General features: G+C 65.7%; 2 protein-coding genes across 6 annotated transcripts; one reads left to right on the forward strand and one right to left on the reverse strand.

Moving 5' to 3' along the window:
- Positions 1-1392: 1392 nt before the first annotated feature.
- On the forward strand, positions 1393-8298 carry LOC111157059 (DNA polymerase delta subunit 2). 5 transcript variants are annotated; one of them, XM_022518274.1, is made up of 11 exons: positions 1393-1444; positions 2349-2621; positions 4796-4917; positions 5107-5230; positions 5484-5598; positions 5773-5971; positions 6260-6340; positions 6477-6634; positions 6856-6983; positions 7417-7518; positions 7890-8298. In XM_022518274.1, the coding sequence occupies exons 2-11, from the start codon at positions 2402-2404 to the stop codon at positions 8048-8050; spliced, it is 1410 nt and encodes a 469-aa protein (XP_022373982.1). In that variant the 5' UTR covers positions 1393-1444; positions 2349-2401; the 3' UTR covers positions 8051-8298. The 5 variants fall into 5 exon arrangements, with proteins under 5 accessions (XP_022373982.1, XP_022373981.1, XP_022373983.1 ...); XM_022518273.1 differs by lacking the exon at positions 1393-1444 and adding an exon at positions 1618-1633; XM_022518275.1 differs by lacking the exon at positions 1393-1444 and adding an exon at positions 1849-1864.
- Positions 8299-8439: 141 nt separating this feature from the next.
- LOC111157067 (adipocyte enhancer-binding protein 1-like) lies at positions 8440-18039 on the reverse strand. The gene is given in 22 exon segments (XM_022518288.1): positions 8440-9264; positions 9440-9539; positions 9634-9773; positions 9854-10205; positions 10417-10596; positions 10689-10885; positions 11075-11198; positions 11511-11596; positions 11692-11836; positions 11933-12017; positions 12264-12403; positions 12479-12588; positions 13500-13553; positions 13657-13737; positions 13897-13974; positions 14595-14672; positions 14752-14886; positions 15034-15105; positions 15232-15294; positions 15812-16019; positions 16021-16154; positions 17752-18039. Coding segments are annotated over 22 exon segments (3471 nt in total). The 5' UTR covers positions 18005-18039; the 3' UTR covers positions 8440-8608.
- Between the last annotated feature and the right edge of the window lie 170 nt (positions 18040-18209).

Raw genomic sequence — 18209 nt, forward strand, 5'->3', positions numbered from 1 at the left:
ATGACCGCAGGGTCCTGGGATCGAGCCCCACACGGGGCTCCCTGGTCAGCGGGGGGCCGGCTTCTCCCTCTGCCTCTGCCCCGCTTGTGCTCCCTCCCGCTGTGTCTCTGTCATAAATACGTAAAGGCAAGATGCAAACCAGCTGAGTGTCCGGTCGGGCGGACAGACGAACAACCGCGCTCTGCATGTACGAGGCGGCGCTACTGGTCCGGAAAGTCCGCAAGTTCCGACGCGCGGTCCAGCACGGACGTACCTGGGAGATCGTGACATAAACCAGAGGCGAGAAGACGGACACCGCATGGTTCCCGTCCGCGGGCACGTGAGCGGAGGCCCGGGGACAGACGGAGGCCTGGGGGCAGACGGACCAACGGCGGCTGCGCAGGGGAGCATGGGCGGCGCTCCGGGGCGCCGCGGTGAGGCCGGACGGTGCGGACGACCGCCCGGCTCCGGGAGGGCGCTCGGAAGCCTCCGGGCCGTGCACCCCCGGGTGGCTCCGGGGTCCGTCCTGCGTCGTGCAGACGCCCCGGCGCGAAGACCGCCCGCCCGCCCAGCTCGGCGAGGAAACGCACCGACTTCCCGCCGCGCGCCCCGAAGCCTGCCGGGAGCCCCGCGCCCACGCGTCCCCCACACATCCGGACCGACCCCGTCTCACGCGGCGACAGCGGCTCGGGTTCGGGGGCGCGTCCCGCCGTGCCATGCGCTCTCAGCCCTCGCAGGCGGCACCGCGACGCGGCGGCGCTGTGGCCGCAGGACCCCGAGGCGGGCGCAGGGCTGCAGGCCGGCCCTGCACGGGTGCAACCGCGCGGACGCCCCACAGGCCCGGACCGTCCGGGGCGCCGCGGGCTGGAGGGTGAGGGAGACCCCGGTGCGGGGGCCGGGCCACAGCCCGTCGGCGGCCCCATCACTAACCCCAGCCCGAAGCGTTCCTCCGCGGTCCCGGACCCCACTCCCGGGCCCTGCCCTCCGCGGGCTGACCTCAGGCACGCTCCTCGGGACACGCAAGCGCGCGAGCCCCACGCCACCCGCGGGTCCCGCGTAGCCCGGGAAACCCCGGGCTCGGCCAGAGGCGGAGCGCTCGCGGACTGGCGGGAGGCGGAGGTGGGCGGGGCGGCGCGCGGGGGAGGGGCGGGGCGCTCGCGGACTGGCTGGAGGCGGAGGTGGGCGGAGCGGCGCGCGGGGGAGGTGGGAGGCAGCGCGAGGAGGTGGGCGGGGTGGCGCACGCAGTTTGGCGGGAACCCGGCGAGGAGGTGGGCGGGGCGGCGTGCCGGATTGGCGGGAGGCTGCGTCGGTGGGCGGGCCCCTCCGTGACGGACGGAACAGGAAGCGCGGCGATTGGTAGAAGGCGTTGATGGGCGGGCACTGGTGAGAGGCGGTGCTCGAAGGTGGGCGTGGCGGCGAGCGCAGACTGGCGGTAGGCGGCGGGAGGCCCGCGGCGGGCGACTAGGTAACTGAGGTCCTGCGAACCCGGGCCCGCGTGGCGGCGGCGGCGGAGGGGGCTGGGCCGGGGCTCCGGTGTCCGCGCGCGGCCCTGCAGGGTCCCTGCTGCACGCGCAGAGCCGAAGCCAGAGCGCGGCCCGAGGCCGGCGGGGCTCCTTCCGGGGCTGCGGCCCGGCTGCGCGCGTTCGGGCCGGAAGTTAGTGCGGGCAGCGCGGCGGCCGGGAGCGGGGCGGCCGAGCGGGGTCTGAGCGGGGTCCGAGCCGGGGTCCGAGCTCCGGGCCGCCGCGCTGGGACGGTACGCGGAGGAGGAGCGACCGTGAGGCGTGCGCTGCCCACGGTCCGGGAGCTCGTGTCCCAGGCACGGGGCGGACCGCGGACCCGCCGCGGCGGTCGGAAGGGGAACGCGCGAGCGCCCGGGGAGCGGACGGTGAGACAGGAGCCGAGACGGCGGGGACGGGGGCCAGCGAGGCCGCCACGTGCAGGCAGAGGTGGGGGCAGCGCAGTTGTAGGGACTCGGGGTCTCGCTCACTGAAACGGGCCCGTCGAGCAGAGGGTGGCGGGCGTAGGTTTGTTTCCAACAGGCGTGCCTCCTGGGGGCGCAGGTAAAGGGAGGATGGCCTCGTGCCCGACATGGGGCAGGGGCCGGGGGTCGTCCAGGTAGAGCGTGAGGCAGGCAGCGCGTTGCTGGTTTGGAGAGGGTCAGTACAGCCCCAGGTGGGACAAGCGTTCCGAGCCTTCCCATCTTCGGATCCGGATGAGCCTGACAAGGTGACCGGCTGGCATCCAGCCTGGGCCGTTCTGAGCCACGTCTGGGCTGGCGTCCTCCTTCCATGCCTGCAGGTGCAGGGGAGACATGGTGGGAGAGCCATGTGGTGGGCAGGGGCTGCAGGGCTACATCTGTGTCTTCACAGTGACCGCCGCCGCCTGGGCCCAAGCACGGGGTTCTGAACGCGTCTGGCACACCATGTTCTCGGAGCAGGCTGCCCAGAGGGCCCACACTCTCCTCTCCCCACCGTCCGCCAGCAATGCCACCTTTGCCCGTGTGCCTGTGTCCTCGTACACCAACTCCTCCCAGCCCTTCAGGCTCGGGGAGCGCAGCTTTAGCCGGCAGTACGCCCACATTTATGCCACCCGCCTCCTCCAAATGAGGCCCTTCCTGGTGAGCCGCGCCAGGCAGCGTTGGGGTAAGTGATGCATTTGGGAAGTGCTTCCTGCCCGCCTGCCCAGAAGGGTCCGGGTGTCGGGGGGTGTTCTAGAGGTGAGCGACCAGATACAGCCGGGACCTTCTTTAGTTTACCCCCTTCCCGGTTGTCTTGGGAAAGCAAACCCGTTGGTGCCTCCGTTGCCTCTTCAGGTAGTTACGAGGATTAAATTAAAGAACCTGTGGTTTTAAAGGGAGGTTTATTAGTTCAGAGGCTGGGATGAGGTGGGCTTTGTTCTCTTGGGAACAGTGGTCATATCACTGGTGTAGGGACGTTCCCTGTCTGGAGAGCAGGATACGTGCTTGTTTGCCTGCACGTGGCCACCCTGTGTCTCAGTGGGGCAGGCCAGGTACCTGGCACTGGGAGCCCAGGTCCATGAAGACACGCCTCCTGCCTCGGGGGCTCCCTGTCCGCTGCTCCTCTGGGCCCTCCAGCCTGGTTGGGTCCCGTGGACTCTTCTGTCAGCACACATCATCCTCCTTCTCCACTTGGTCCGTGACCTGTCCTGCAGTTACGTTATTGGTCGTGCGGACAGGACCCGCAGTTTCAACTTCTGGCTGGTGCCCCGTTCCTTGGACTTACTGTGTGTCAGAGCGGGTTTCCGGGCTGTTTTCACTTCATCTGAAATGTTTACAGGTGGGACCGGGCTTCTCCATCCACGTGTGTTGGCCCCAGCCCTGGCCTTGGTACTCCAGCTTGGGTCTCCGCTGCGGGGAGCCGTGGCACTCAGGCCCGTCCCACAGAGCCGGAGGGAATCGACTCTGGTGTCATTCCAGGCAACAAGAACTAGACCGTCACATGTGTTAGGGACATCTTCTATTGTCACTACCGCAGGCACGAGTGCCATGGGCATGTCCTCTGCCACAGAATGAGGTCTCCTTCCTATAGCTCCTGGTGGCCTTTCCTTGCTTTCCTTGAAGCCCTTGGGGACACCCTCCTCAAGCCCCGTGTCACTGCCACTGTTTAGGTTCCAGCAGCACCCAGTCCGGCGCGGCTTTGCCTTGCAGTCACCATTGCTGTGGCTCCCATGGCTCCGTGGCACTTGTCACAGGGGCTGACCCCTTGTTGACTACTGTTGTTTCTCTCCCTCTGGGTTGTACCCTTGGTGAGGATGAGGATGGGCCATGCTGTTCACTCCCGATGCTGGTGCCTGGCCTGATGCCCGCATGCCATCCAGCTGCACACGTGTCCTGCCCTCGACACAGGGATGTGCGGTTCTGCCTGGTGCTTAGGTGTGCACAGTGGATTCCAGCTGTGCAACCTTGAACTGTCACTTAACCTCTCTGTGCCTCCGCTGCCTCAAGCGTGTGATGGGGCAGTAGCGTCTACCCTGCGTGTTGGCAGGCGCGGATGAGTTTCAAGGACAGTGCTCGGTGTGGAGCGAGGGCTCGGCAGTCCGGCTCCGGAGTTTGTTGTCTCCGTGGGTCTCTGGCATTTCTCTTTCAGCTGCTGGCACTCTCCTTACCTCATCTTGAACTACTAGCCTCTTCTCCGCAGGGCGCAGCTCTGTGGAATGTTCTCAGTTACTCTGGGGCAGAAGGGGCAGCTGGGCTCCGGAAAGGGCTGGTCCTGCGGCCACATGATCCCTTCAGCTCCCAGCAGCATTTTTCCCAGGCTCTGGGTCTTTCCTGACAAACCCACAGGCCCTCTGGGACTTGTGCTCCTTCCTCTTGCCTGCCTGGGTGAGCGCTGCACACCGAGCTCCTCCAGTTTTTAGGGCAGGGTGCTTCTGTCTAAGTGAGTGTTACGATTTTGGTGTCAGTGACCTAATGCTCCGTGTCAGTTTCCTGGTTGCTCCTGCTGCCACGGACGGCACGGTCACAAACTGAGCAGCTTAACACACCAGACCCGTATTCCCTGTTCATCTTGGAGACCAGGAGTCTGAATGCAGGTGCTGGCCGGCCAGGAGCCCCTCCTCCTTGGCTCTCCCCGTTTCTGGCAGCAGCCGTGCTCCTGTCTCTAAGCGTCTGTCTTTCTTATGAGGACGTGGGACGCGGGGGCCCTGCCACATCTTTCTGTCTTCCTGGGGCCAAGGCTGCTTGTGTCAGGGGGTCTCTGTACTTGGTGGTCTCCTTCCCTGCAGAGGCCGGCCTGTGGGCTGCTGTGTGGTGGGCGGGGAGGCCACTGGGTCCCTGAGCCCGTGCCATCGTGCCCAGGTGATGGAGTCCAGGTAAAGAAGCTGTGTGAGCTGCAGCCGGGGGAGCAGTGCTGTGTGGTGGGGACCCTCTTCAAGGCCATGCCGCTCCAGCCTTCCATCCTCCGCGAGATCAGCGAAGAGGTGAGGTTGGCCGCTGCTCCAGGAGTACCGTCGGGACCACCAGCTGTGGACCCAGGGAATCAGGGCTGGGCCTCTGTCCTGGGCGGGGGGGCGGTCCGGGGCTGCAGTCCCAGAATCTCACTGATGGGGCCTAGGAGCCTTAGGACCCGGCCTCTGGCCCCACAACTCCCTCCCATCTCTGCCGTCCAGCACAACCTGCTCCCTCAGCCTCCTCGGAGCAAGTACATCCACCCCGACGACGAGCTGGTCTTGGAAGACGAGTTGCAGCGCATCAGACTGGAAGGCAACGTCGACGCGTCAAGGCTGGTCACAGGTGGGGGCAGGAGGGGCCGGCCCACACCTGTCGCTGTGGGTGCAGCCCTTCCTCCCCGGAGCGGAGGCCCAGGGAGGGGGTCAGTGGTTCCTGCCTACATCCAGAGGTGGTGACCCCAGGACTCGGTCCTGAGTCCTCTGAGAATGTTCTGGTGTGGCAGAAGGGAACTAGCTGGTTTTGCTGCAGGGGTGCCTAAAAGGAGGTGGTAGCCTCTCGGGCTTCCGTCCTGGAGCCTGACACTGCTGCTCCCCAGGGACAGTGCTGGCTGTGCTCGGCTCCGCGAGAGACAGTGGCAAGTTCGTGGTAGAGGACCACTGCTTTGCAGAGCTCGCCCCTCAGAAGCCCGCACCCACCCTTGACATAGACAGGTGAGGAGCAGGCGCTCAGGGGTCTGGCCGGTGGTCCAGGGGGGTCACGGTTGCCGGGCTCCATGTCCTCTACTCGCCCATGACGGTGGCAGAGCTCTGCCAGGGGCCGGGCTGGGGGCAGCGGTGGGACTCCCGCTCTCTGGGTGCACAGGAGGACCCTGACTTCCCCTGCAGGTTTGTGCTGCTGGTGTCTGGTCTGGGCCTGGGTGGAGGCGGGGGCGAGAGCCTGCTGGGCACCCAGCTGCTGGTGGACGTGGTGACAGGGCAGCTGGGGGACGAGGGGGAGCAATGCAGCGCTGCCCACGTGTCCCGGGTCATCCTCGCTGGGAACCTGCTGAGCCACAACACCCAGAGCAGAGATTCCATCAACAAGGTACTGTCCCCGCCCGCCCGCCCGCCCGCCAGCACTTGAGCCCCTCCTTCCCCAGGGAGAGTCGGGGGTGCGGGGTTTCGCACATCTGGTGGCCAGTGCCTCGCAGTGACGCTGCGGTCTCTGCTCCAGCCCTGCTTTCTGAGGGCGGGGGACCCCGTGGCACAGAACCCCTACCATCCCCAAGCAGTTGGCCTCTGCTCTGCTCTCCACTGTCCAGCCAGGGCTCTGAGTGTCCCTTCGACCCGAGCCTGTGTTGGGGCCTGACAGCCTGTGGACTTCTATCCCCAGGCCAAATACTTAACCAAGAAGACTCAGGCAGCCAGCGTGGAGGCGGTCAGAATGCTGGACGAGATCCTGCTGCAGCTGAGCGTGAGCGAGCTGGGGGCCGCCGGGGACGGGACTGGGGTCTGCGCAGCGGGCACCAGCAGGTGGGCCGGGGCAGGGGAGGAGGGGGGCTTTGGAGAGCCCTGGGCCCTGCAATCTCCCCTGCCCCTGTGCCCTGCAGGCGTCGGTGCCCGTGGACGTGATGCCCGGTGAATTCGACCCGACCAACTACACGCTGCCCCAGCAACCCCTGCACCGCTGCATGTTCCCGCTGGCCACCGCATACGCCACGCTCCAGCTGGTCACTAACCCCTACCAGGCCACCATCGAGGGAGTCAGGTAGCCATAGCCACATCCCCATCTGACACCTGGCCTCAGGCCTCAGTGGCACCGGGATGGGAGGGTTGGGTCCAGGGCTGCAGAGGGCCCAGCAGATCTGGGCTCTTTCTCAGAAAGAGCTTGGGACCCCCACTGAGAGAGCGCCGGGTGGGCTGGGGCCAGCTCCCGTGGGAGCACGGGCGGTAGCCCCGTGCGGGGATCAGCTGAGCCCTGCCTTGCAGATTCCTGGGGACATCAGGACAAAACGTGAGTGACATTTTCCGGTACAGCAGCATGGAGGATCACTTAGAGATCCTGGAGTGGACCCTGCGTGTCCGTCACATCAGCCCCACAGCCCCAGACACACTAGGTAACGGGACTCAGCCACGTGAGGTGGGGCCAGAGGGCCCAGGGAGTCCTGTTCGGGGGCCTTGATGTCCAGAGGATTCGCAGCCTGGATTGGCACTCACCAGCCCTGCCATGACCTCAGGGAAACCCCAAAAGCTTGACGCTAGTTCTGGAACCTCCCCTGGAATCTTTGGGCTGTCCACCGTCAAGGCACTGTGTAGGGCCAAAGACCCTGGGGAGCATATTGGGAGCTCTGGGTAGAGCCTGGCGCCCTACCACAGTGGCCACCCAGCAGGGCACGCTGACCTGACCCCAGGGCCATGGGGCTGTGGCACAATGAGCAGGGCTGCTACCAGCACAGCCCAAGCGAGTATGAGGGGCTGGGCTGGGGCGCTGCCCCCTGACCGGGCACCGTGCAGAGCTGAGAAGCTCCAGCCGCTGTGGGCTTCCTCCAGGTTGCTACCCCTTCTACAAGACCGACCCATTCATCTTCCCGGAGTGCCCTCACGTCTACTTCTGCGGGAACACCCCTGAGTTTGGCTCTAAAATCTTCCGAGGTGAGTCCTACCTTCTGGGGACCCTGGGCCTGGGGTGTCATGAGGGACCCTGTCCTGGGGACAGGGCTCACAGAGGAGACCTCCCTGGAGTCCCCGGGCCCTGTGGGCAGCTGACTGAGCATATCCGAGCAGGGGCTGATCAGTCCGCACCTGTGCAGCAGGCTCATTGCCTACCTCTGGTCAGCAGGGCTCCAGACTTTGACCTTCACGCTGCCCTCGGCCCTCCCGTCTGGTCCAAAGGGGCTTCTCTGGCCAGCACCCCGACAAGGCTCATGGGGAATTCCTGTTTGCTTCTGGTGACTTCTGGTGACTTCTGTTAGCCAGGGCCCACCCAGAACCTAAGTGGGAGTGCCCGTGTGTCTTCTTCACAGGACCAGAGGACCAGAGGGTGCTGTTGGTGGCCGTCCCCGACTTCAGCGCCACGCAGACTGCCTGCCTTGTCAATCTCCGTAGCCTGGCCTGCCAGCCCATCAGCTTCTCGGGCTTTGGGGCAGAGGACGAGGACCTGGGGGGCTTGGGCCTGGGCCCCTGACTCAGAGGCCCCGACTCTCTGTTCCATGTGACACTGACCCAGCATTGGCATTTGTTTCTTAAAAAAAGCCTGATTGGGACGCCTGGGGCACTCAGCCCGTGGAGCATCCACATCTTGATTTTGACTCAGGTCTGATCTCAGGAGCGTGAGATGGAGCCCCATGTTGGGCTCCGCACTGGCTGTGGAGTCGGCTTGCGAGTCTCTCTGCCCCTCCCCCTGCACGCAGTCTCTTTCTCTAAAATGAATAAAGTCTTTAAAACAAAGCCTGACCAGTGTGCTGGTGTTGAGCCCCAGGCAGAGATGAGGCTGGCCCAGGGCCCTGGCGGGGCGTGCCGCTCTCCCTCCCCCTCCTCCAGCCTCCACCCTCCCCCAGTACTCTGCAACAGGTGTGTCTGCCGTGAGCTTGCTTTATTGGTGCGGCTGTCGGGGCAGATGGCTGAGGAGTCCGTGCGCACGGGGCCCTGCAGCGCCCTGACGGTCCAAAGCAGCCTGGCTCCTCAGTGTTGCCCCGTGCGCGTCCCCTCCCGGCCCGGTGACCCCGAGGGTGCTTCCCCGTGCTCAGAAGTCCCCAAAGTTCACTGTGTAGGTCTCGGCTGTAGTGAAAGGGAAATCTGGGCCCATGACCACCACCACCTCCTCCTCCCTGTGGTCCTCCTCGTGGTCCTCATCCTGGTCCTCCTCCTCCTCCGGCCCCAGCTCAGTCCCAAACTCCGTCCCAAACTCCGTCACAACCTCTGTGTAGGTCTCCGTCTCCGACTCCTCCCAGCCCACCGTGGTGGCCTCGGGCTCAAAGGGCCAGGGCCCCAGGCTGGCGCTGGGGGTGGGGGAGGGGGTGAGCGAGGGCCTGGGGGGCAGTGTGGCGGAGGTGGGGGGCGCGGCCGTGCCGGGGGCGGAGGTCGCAGTGGAGTTGAGGCGCCGGAGCCGCAACTGCTCGCGCATGCGCAGCCGGTACTGCAGGCGGCGCCGCTGCATCCGCCGCTGCTGGGGGGTCATGGGGCGTGAGGGGTCGATGCGCGGGATGGGCCGGTTCCCGTTCATGGCCATGATCTCGCGGATGCGCTTCCAGTTGGAGCGCGCCAGGATGAAGTTGCACTGGGTGGCCCCGATGTCGTAGTCCACGTTGCAGGTCTTGGCACTGGGGGTGTAGCCCTCAGCGTGGGCCGTGACGCGGTACTCACCGGGATTCAGGATGCGCCAGTAGTCGCCGCCGCTCGCTGCAGAGAGAGGCCGGCGCTGCTGCCCAAGACGTGCGCTCCCGGCCCCCAGCCCTCCCTCTGCCTCCCGCGGACCCTGGGGTGGGGGGTGGCGCCGCGGGCGGTCTGGCCGAGACCTCGCACGGATCTGGCCCCCGCTTCAGGCAGGAGGGGCGGCCCCGTGCGCATGAGGTACCTGTCTTCACACCGTGGTTAATGCCGCTCACAGAGATGGTGGCGTTAGCGATAGGGATGCCCTGCTCATCCGTCACAACCCCCTTGATGCCCCGGTGAACCTGCAGAGGGACACGAGGCCGGGTTCCCCTTGCAGGCCCCACGCAGCTCCCGTGAGCTCCCCGGGACCCCAGCCCAGGCCAGCACCCGCCCCACCTGCTCCATGAAGGTGAGCAGAGCCTCCTTGCTGTTCTCCCACTCTCGGGGCAGCTCGCTCTCGTGGGGGAACTTGTCGCAGCCCAGGTAGATGGAGAGCTCCAGGCAGTTGGTGTGCAGGTAACTGAAGTCGTTGATGGCTACACAGGGACAGACAGAGCCGCAGTCACCCATGGGCTCCGCCAGACGCCCCAGCCCGGCCCCTCCCGGGCTGACTTACTCCCAGACCGGGGGTTCCACTTGGCCCCGTTGACGATGCCCATGCCGCTGGTGTAATCCTGTGCTTGGCACCCTCCCCGGTACGGCTCTGTCATGGTGAGGTGGGCAGACGCGAAGGAGATGGCCAGCCAGCGGAAGATGGCGTGGTCCGGGGTCTCCTGGGCCTCGGACACCTCGTCCTCATCTTCTCCCCGGGCAGCTGCCATGGCCGCGGCCAACAGCTGCTCCTGGGTGGGGGTCCGGGCCATGTCGTAGGGGTATGACACGAGACGCTCACCACCGTTCAGGTTGGCCCCCAGCACGAAGGGGTTCTTCTCCATCCAGGCAATGATGGCTCGGACCTCTGTGGACACCTGGGGGTGGCCAGTGCGTGAGGTCGGAGACACAGCTGCCATCATCCCCCTTGCAGAATGCACCCCCATACTCAAGCTCCCTCTGTGCCCCCATGCCTCAGTCGGCCCAGTCCCAACCTCAGTCCCCCACCAGCCCACCCCCAAGTCCAGAGCTCAGGACCCCAGGGTCTAGGCTCCTCCCCTAGGCCTGCTAGCCAGGCTGCGGCCTCACCGTGGCATCTGGGGAGAGGTAGCGTTCGGGAATGGGCAGGTTGTTGTTGGGGACCCGGTAGGGGACCCATTTCCTCTCCTCTGCTCCCCAGAGCACAGAGTTGAGATCTGGGAAGTCCTCGTAGATGTCAAAACCTTCCTCAGTCCACAGCCCCATCGCCCAGTTCCCAAACTCAGAGCCCTGGAGGAACCAGCGGGGTTGGTGTCAGCCTGCCCCCCACCCCCCGCCCGGTCACCCCCACCCGCCAGCCCAGCATCTGCTCCCTCACCCACCATCTGCGCTGCCACCTCGTAGCCGTCGGGGTTCAGCGAGGGCACCAGGTGGATGCGCGTGTCCTGCACCAAGCTGCGCACGCGGGGGTTCCCGTCCCGGTACTCGCGGCACAGGTACTGCATGAGAAGCAGCAGCAGCTCTCTGCCCAGCACCTCATTGCCGTGGATCCCAGCTGTGTATCGGAACTCAGGTTCCCCTGCAAGGGCAGGAGCCTCAGTAACCTCCCGGGCCCCAGAGGAAGCACCCACCCAGGGGGATGGGGGCAGCTGAGGCTTGCTGGGCCCAAAAAGGCAGACTGGGACTCCCAGAGAGGCTCTGAGATAGGCACAGGGACCAGCTGCAATGCCAGGGAGGACAGGCCTCCAGGGGGTTTTGGGGCACACACCCAGCTCGTGATCCCCAGGGTTGTCCGAGATCTCCATGGCATAGATCTTGAGCCCGCGTGAGCTCTTTCCCAAGCTGTACGTGCGGGTGATGGTGGGGCACTCCTCGTTCACCACCTTCATCAGCTGGGCGCGGGAGAGGACACCGAGTTACACACTCCACACCCACAGAGGCAGCCCTGCACGCAGGCAGTGCCACGCCTCTCCCACCACCCCGGTCTGTTCCGTGGGGAAGGCCTCTGTGGTGGGAGTGGCCCCTGCGGGCGACACCAGCTCCTCTCGGGTACCAGCACCAGAGGGAGATGGCCTGCAGTTTTCCCCTGCCTGAGGCAAGGGCCAGCCAACCCCCCTCTCGGGCAGGCTGCATCTGGGAGCCCTGACCCCAGTTACCCGACAGCCTCTCCCCGCCCCTGCGCCGACCCAGGGACAGGCCCTCACCTGGCGCATGTCCTTGTAGCTGTGGTGCCGGAAGTCCAGGTTGTCGGTGGCCACCACCTCGTTCTGTGCGTAGTAGCTGTGGACAGCTGCAGCAGGCGGCCGGGACCCTGAGCGGGCCACCAACCAGCCCCTCCACCCCGGCCAGCCCCCACCCGGCTGCCCGCCAGCCCCCTGCACTCACGAGTCACGGGACACCCCAGCACCTCCAGGCGCATGCACAGGCTGCCGTTCCAGGTGAGAGGGTAGACACGGATGAAGCGGGCCACCACCGGCTCCGGGAGCTCGCTCAGCACGGGCGTGTCCTTGTCCACGTTCCCATGGAAGGTCTGGGGAGAGGCTGGGCTCAGAGCAGCCCCCCCATCCCTGCCAAGAGCCGCTCCCAGTCCCAACGCCAGGGCAGAGCCATGAGCTCAGGCGCCCACCATTTCCTCGTAGCCATTGGTGCACATGGTCCACGTTTGGCTGTCGTTGCTGAAGCCCACGAAGAAGGAGGTCACGAAGTCGTCACTGGGGAGCAGATGGCGGTCAGGGCAAGGCTGCTCTCCCTACCCCAGGTCCTGGGGCCTCAGGAGCTGGCAGGGGCGTGTGGAGCTCGCCCTGGGAGGCAAGAGTGGCTCCCACGTCCGCTATGTGCCACGGGTGAGTGATCTGCTCATCCACGAGGATTGAGCGTGGCACATCCTGCGTGGGATGCAGTCCTGTGCCCAGGGCCATCCACCCCTCGAGAAGTGTCTGGGAGTCTGGCTGACGTACTGGATGCTGGAGTCACGGCCCTGGGTGATGACGCCCGTGAACTTGGTGATCCTTCTGGTGTCGACCTCAATCCACTGTCTCTGAGCGTCATCCTCAGCGCACCATGCCCCATCGTAGTAGTCGTCCTCAGTGGCCCCAGCCTGTGGGGGGGGGGTGGGATGAGCAGGGGGAAGAGCCCCCAGGCCAGCTGCAAGACGGGCGACCCTGACACCCACCTGTATGTTGAGCCGGCCTCGCTGGGCGCCCAGGCCGTGGCGCAGCATGGACGAGGCCCGGATCTGGTTGTCCTCGATGCGGTGGGACTCCATCCCAATGGGGGGACACTCTAGGGACATGGCACCCAAGGCTGGTGGCCCAATGGCTCTGCCACTCCCTCCCGAAATCCAGAACGAGGAGCCCAGAGCCCACGCCCGAGCATCAGGGGACGCTCGTCAGGGCATCCGCACCCCAGCCTGTGCTTCCCCTCCCCGGAACTCAGCTTCCTCCTCCCGAGAACTGGCGGGTGATGCTGTCTCCAAAGGGCCCTGGGGCTCACGTGAAACTACAGGGAATGGCAGGCATGGAGCTCAGCCCCTCCCAGCCACCACCCGCTTCAGGGCCTCCTGCATACTGCCTTGTGCTGTGAGTTCTATCCCCGGAGGGTGATCCCAGGGAAGAGATACTCCAGGACCTGTCCCTCCTGGGTCCCAAGATTTTAAGAGCAGGAAAGGGTTCTGGAGGCCTGGAGCATCATCAGGAATTCCAGGTTTGGGACCCACGCGTGGCTTTGGGTCGTCTGTTCAGCACCCTTACCCTGCTGCCACTGCATGGACCCCAGCCCCCACAACCCCCACACTCCCCAGCCTCCCCACATACACCAGCCCCCCAACATACACCAACCTCCCCCCATACACCACCCCCAGTCCCCCACACTCCCCAGCCCCCCACATACACCAGTTCCCCACACAGTCCCCAGCCCCCCACTCCACAGACCTCACATACACCAGGCCACACACACCAGCCCCCCCACATACCATGTCCCCCACATACCCCAGCCCCCACATATACCAGCCCCCACAACACTTCATAGACCCCTCAATCCCCAGCCCCCACATATACCCGCACCCACCTTACGGCAGACTCCCCACACTCACACACCCATCCCCACATACCCCAGCCTCCCCACCCCCAACCCCCACACCTGCTCTCCAGCCCCCTGCAGCCCCCTCCAGCCCCCTGTGAGCCCCCCTCACTCACTGACTTTCTCGGTCGGAGCCCACTCCTCCTCCAGCTCCTCACCCTTCCGGTGCCCTGGAGGCAACAAAGGGAGATGTGGTGCAGAGGGTCCTGGGTCTCGGCGCACGCGCGCTCTCTCACAGATGCCCGGGCAGTGAGTCCAGCCCCAGACGCACACCTTTGTGGTCCTTGCCCTTCTCCACACTCCACTTGTCATCCTTCTCGTCCTCCTTGGGGCTGCCCTCCTTTTTGGGTTTCTCTGAGTAATGGAAGGTAGAAGCCATCTTAGCCCTGGGCTTCAGAGGGCGAGGGGCCCGGGGTCGGGCCTGCAGGGCTGGGGGGCTCGGGGGTCAGGCCGGGGTGGGAGCTGGGGGGCTCGGGGGTCAGGCCGCGGGGGGAGCGACGCGGCTGCACTCACTCAGCTCCTCCTTCTCCTCGTCTGTCTCCAGCTCAGCGTGGGGCTTCCCGGGTCTGGGAGGCCCGAAGTAGTAGTCCACTGTGGGGAGGCAGAGCCCTGCTGTGGCCCAGGTGCTGCCCCCAGGGCCCTCTTTGTAGGCCAGAGCTCCTGGGTCCACAGGAGCCTGGCCAGCAGGACCACGCAGGAGGGAGAGCAGGAGGAGGCGGGATCAGGGTGGGCCTTGAGGAATCCAGGTAGGCAGGGATGCATAGGGAGGGTCTCCTGGAGGAGAGGCCGTCTAGGCACAGGTAGGGTGAGCCCGAGCCGGGGAAGTCACCAGCCTGGCTCAGGAGGGCATGGCCTGGGGAAAGGTGAGCCATGGAGTCCTGGGCAGGGAGTGGGGCGCACACAGGACACACCTTGAATAACACCTGACGCCTGTAGCCAGGAGGGGCTGTTCTTGAGTGGGGGCTGAGCGGGGGCCAAGGGTCAGTAGGAGGGATTGGTGGGGACCTGGGGACAGGGAAAGGACAGGGACCTTTTCAGGCCCCCGTGGACACAGGCACAAGAGGGAGAGGACGGTGACCGCCCAGAAGGAACTGGAGTCCTGCGCAGTGATGGGAGCCGGCGGGGGGCTTCAAGTGGCAGGACCCGTGGCAAGGCAACTCCCACAGAAAGCACAGGAAGCAGGGGCGTGGTGGGCCGGGCAGGGCACTCACTGTCGTCATAGTGAGGGATCACATAGCCGTCCCCGTAGTCAGGGGGCAGGGGCGGCGGCAGCGGCTTTGGAGGCGGCTCTGTGGAGGTGGGAGGCAGGGGTGGGCCCAGAGCCCCCGCGCCGGGCAACCCTCCCGCCCCCCGGGGTCCCCATCCTACCAATCCTCTCCTCCGGGGCCTCCAGTCCGGGCCCGGGCGGCTTGGCTTTCTCTTCCAGGCGTTCCGGCCAGGGCCGCTCAGGCCTCCTCCTGGTGGGGGGTGGCCGGGGCCGCTTCTGGCGCCTGATGTACTCAACTGAGGGGGAGGGTGGGCTCTGAGCTAGTCCAAGGGCCCCCCTCAAAGGCAGGGGGGCTGGGAGGACAGGGCTTCTGGGTGGGCTGACCCTCGGTGGAACAGGGGCCAGGGGTGTGGATCCGGACGGGGGGCAGGGGGGCCACTCACAGTCCTCGTAGTCCTCCCTCTCTATCTGGTCGTTGTAGTCCAGGGTGGGCGGCTCAGTCTCCTCCTCCGGCTCTGGAGGAAGTGTTCATGGCTGGCTTGTGGAAGATACTCACTGATGCCCCTCCCCAGGCCCACCCTAGAAACCCAGCCAGCCTAGGCAGCGGGTCCCCCAAGGCCGGGGAGACATTGTCCACTCACCAGACTGGCGCTCCAAGTCAGTTTTTTCTCCTGGATCCAGCCAAGGACCTGGGAGGGCCCCACCTGCAAACACAAAGCCCCCATGCCAGTGGACAGGAAGCCCACCCTGACCGCGGCTCGTACACGGAGCGCCCAGGAGACCTAGGCCATGCCGATAGCTCCTGGAAGCCTGAGCTCACTCCCAGGAGGCCTGGACTGCTCTGGCCTTCAGCACCCAGTTGGCTTCTCCTGGAGCCGGAGAGCTGGAGGGTTTTCTGGGGAGCCCAGGCCCCAGTAGGAGGGCACCCCAAAGGCCGAGGGCCCCACAACACACAGGAGAAGGGATCCAAGTGGGGCCCAGGGGACAGATCCAGGATACTGGAGATCAAACCCCATCCATAAGGCCACCCCTACCCAAGGGAGGCAGCTGCCCCCAGGGAGGTCCAACCAAATGGCTACATTCATGACAACAAGAAGTCTACGGGGCCCACCCTGAGTGGCCCTCAGATCTATCTGCAGGAAGCAGGGGCCTAGGGACTCCCTCCCCCTCCCAGTTGCCTAGCAGTCAGAACCCCACAACCCCAGGAGAGGCTGCACACACCTCCCTCCTGGGGCAGCTCCTCGGGGCCGGGGCTTGGGGGTAGGGGCCGTGGCCACCACAGGGTTTCTGAGGGGGTGGGGGTGGGGGGCCTCTTCCCAGTCGAGGGCCTTTTGGTGGCCTTGGGTGGCTTCTCCTTGGGCTTCTTGGTGGCCTTGGGTGGCTTCTCCTTGGGCTTCTTGGTGGCCTTGGGTGGCTTCTCCTTGGGTTTTCTTGGTGGCCTTGGGTGGCTTCTCCTTGGGTTTCTTGGGTGGCCTGAGGGACCCCTCCAGGGGCTGCTTGGTGGCCTTGGGGCCTTTGTCCTTCTTCCCTTTCTTCCCTTTGTCTTTGGCCTTGTCCAGAGGTGCTGACACAAACACAGACTTACGTCAAATCAAGGGAGACTTCACTCTGTACCTCACGGAGCCCCCAAGGTGCCCACAACCAGGGCACAGCAGCTCTTGCTGGTCCCGTGTTTCTTGGATTGGGAAACAGAGAGGTTAAGTAGCTCGCCCTTGTGGCAGAGCTGGGATAGGAACCCAGGCTTCTGGTCCGCTGCTCTCAGCCGCCAACACTGCAGCTTGGCCGAAGCAGGCCCTCACCCTCCCACCTGCTTAAACTCAACAGAGGCCCGTCACCATGCTCTCCTTCCCCATGCGTCCACTCAGCTGACCAGGGGGTGTTATACTGTGTGGGGCACAGAAGGGACAGAGAGGCAACTGAGCCATCCAGGCCTGGGGGAGTGCCCGGTCTAAAGGGGAAGGAGGTCTCATCCCCGCCAACTATCACAGAGTCAAGGGCCAGGTCCTGGGGCCTCCCTGAAACTCCCCGCAGAGCAAGAAAAAGGTCACTCGTGCCCGTTTTAAGAAGTAAGGGGTGTGGTGTGGGTTGGCTGCTCTAACCAAGAGGGGGTCCAGGGGGGCAGAAGGACAGGCAGGCACTGACGCTGCCCTCTCAGAGTCTGGGGGAGGAAGCAGGAGCGGGGCACGGGGCACTCTGTGGGAGTCCTCCTGGCCCCTGAGAAAGTGCGATGCGGCTGGTGGCCCGAGGCCTAAACACAGAAAAATTTACAGAATGCACACAGCCGGGAGAAGCAGGGCTGCCACCGCGGCATCCAGGAGGCCAGGACAGCAAGCCTGGAATGGGGAGTAGAGGTGGGGAAGGGAGGCCATGTTGGGTCCTAGGATCCGCCCCCCAAGGGGTGGGGAAGGAGCCAGGAAAGATCTAGAAGAGGATGCAGGGGAGGGGCTGCTGACCTCAGGAATGATGGATGGTGCCTGGAGTCTCCTGGGAGAGAGAGATCAACAGGACCCTTGCCCCCCTCCAGAAAGTCACCACAAACACATGAGATTTATTGACAACTGATTATGTAAGAAGCCCTGGACTGCATGCCCTGTGATGCTCAGGGCGGTGAATGCACTGTCCAGAGAGGGCAGGGCGCTGCCCACAGCTCCCCACAGCCCCCTCACCTACCTCTGCGCTCTTGGAACAGGAGGCTGGGCAGGAGGCTGCTTGGAGCCCTCCCAAGGGAGGTCTGAGGCTGGGACTCTGGGGGGTGGCATGGGCACAGCCAGGGTGTGCCACACACAGGCCCCAGGACCACATGAGGGCAGCTCACAGGACAGACCTGGGGAGGGGGCAGCCAAGTCCCCAGGTGGCTCAATGCTCGTCCTTCTGGGGGGCGGGGGGGCTGGGGGTGAGGGATGGGGAGGGTGGAACCGTGAGCAGCAGACTTGCTGGATATGTCTCCATGCCCAGAGGGCTGCAGCCAGCCCTGACCTCTGCCTGGCGCAGTCTCCTGCCAGACATCTGGGCTCTCCTGGGCCTCACGGAGCAGACTGGACAGCAGCCAAACCCCTGCCAGGGCCTGCCCTTGTCACCTGAGACGAGGGGAGCCCAGAGGTCCCCCATCCCGCAGTGGACCAACCCCCTCCCCCACCCCCGCACGCCCCTGGGGATCTTACCCTCTTTGGCTACCCCTGGGCGCGCCCCTGGCTTGTCTCCCGTCTGGGCTTTGCGGGTGCGCAGGGTGGGCTCTGGGGGCGGCGGCACCTCCAGGTCGTCCTCCCGGGTCTCCGGCTCCAGCTCCGACAGGAAACCCTCGAGGAACTCCTCGATCTCGTCGTCGGTCAGCACCGTCTGCGGGCGCCCCCCGGGGCACAGCGCCAGCAGCGCCAGGAGGCAGCCGAGCAGGGGCGCCCCGCGCACGGCCGCCATGGCCGGGACTCGCGTGGGGGGCAGGGGCGCGGGGGGCCCCGGGGTGGGGGTCGGGGGACTCTGGGGAGGGGCGGCAGAGGGGTCCCGCGTGGGCCGGGGCTCCGGGGTCGGTGGAGGGCTCCGGGAGGGAGCGGGCGGGAAGATCCGGGGTGGGGCGAGAGGGCTCCGGGCCGGGCAGTGGCTCGGGGAGAGTGGGGGCTCAAGG

The sequence above is a fragment of the Enhydra lutris genome, unplaced genomic scaffold (genome assembly GCF_002288905.1).
Source record: "Enhydra lutris kenyoni isolate GAN:26980312 unplaced genomic scaffold, ASM228890v2 scaffoldscaffold51, whole genome shotgun sequence".
NCBI lineage: Eukaryota > Metazoa > Chordata > Mammalia > Carnivora > Mustelidae > Enhydra > Enhydra lutris.

What these genes read in the sequence shown, in the direction of transcription:
- LOC111157059 (XM_022518271.1), top strand. Translation starts at nt 2,291, where the DNA reads ATGGTGGGAGAGCCATGTGGTGGGCAGGGGCTGCAGGGCTACATCTGT. An exon ending in CGCGTCAAGGCTGGTCACAG is followed by an intron (nt 5,231 to 5,483) that starts GTGGGGGCAGGA and finishes GCTGCTCCCCAG; the next exon opens with GGACAGTGCTGGCTGTGCTC. An exon ending in GCAGAGATTCCATCAACAAG is followed by an intron (nt 5,972 to 6,259) that starts GTACTGTCCCCG and finishes TTCTATCCCCAG; the next exon opens with GCCAAATACTTAACCAAGAA.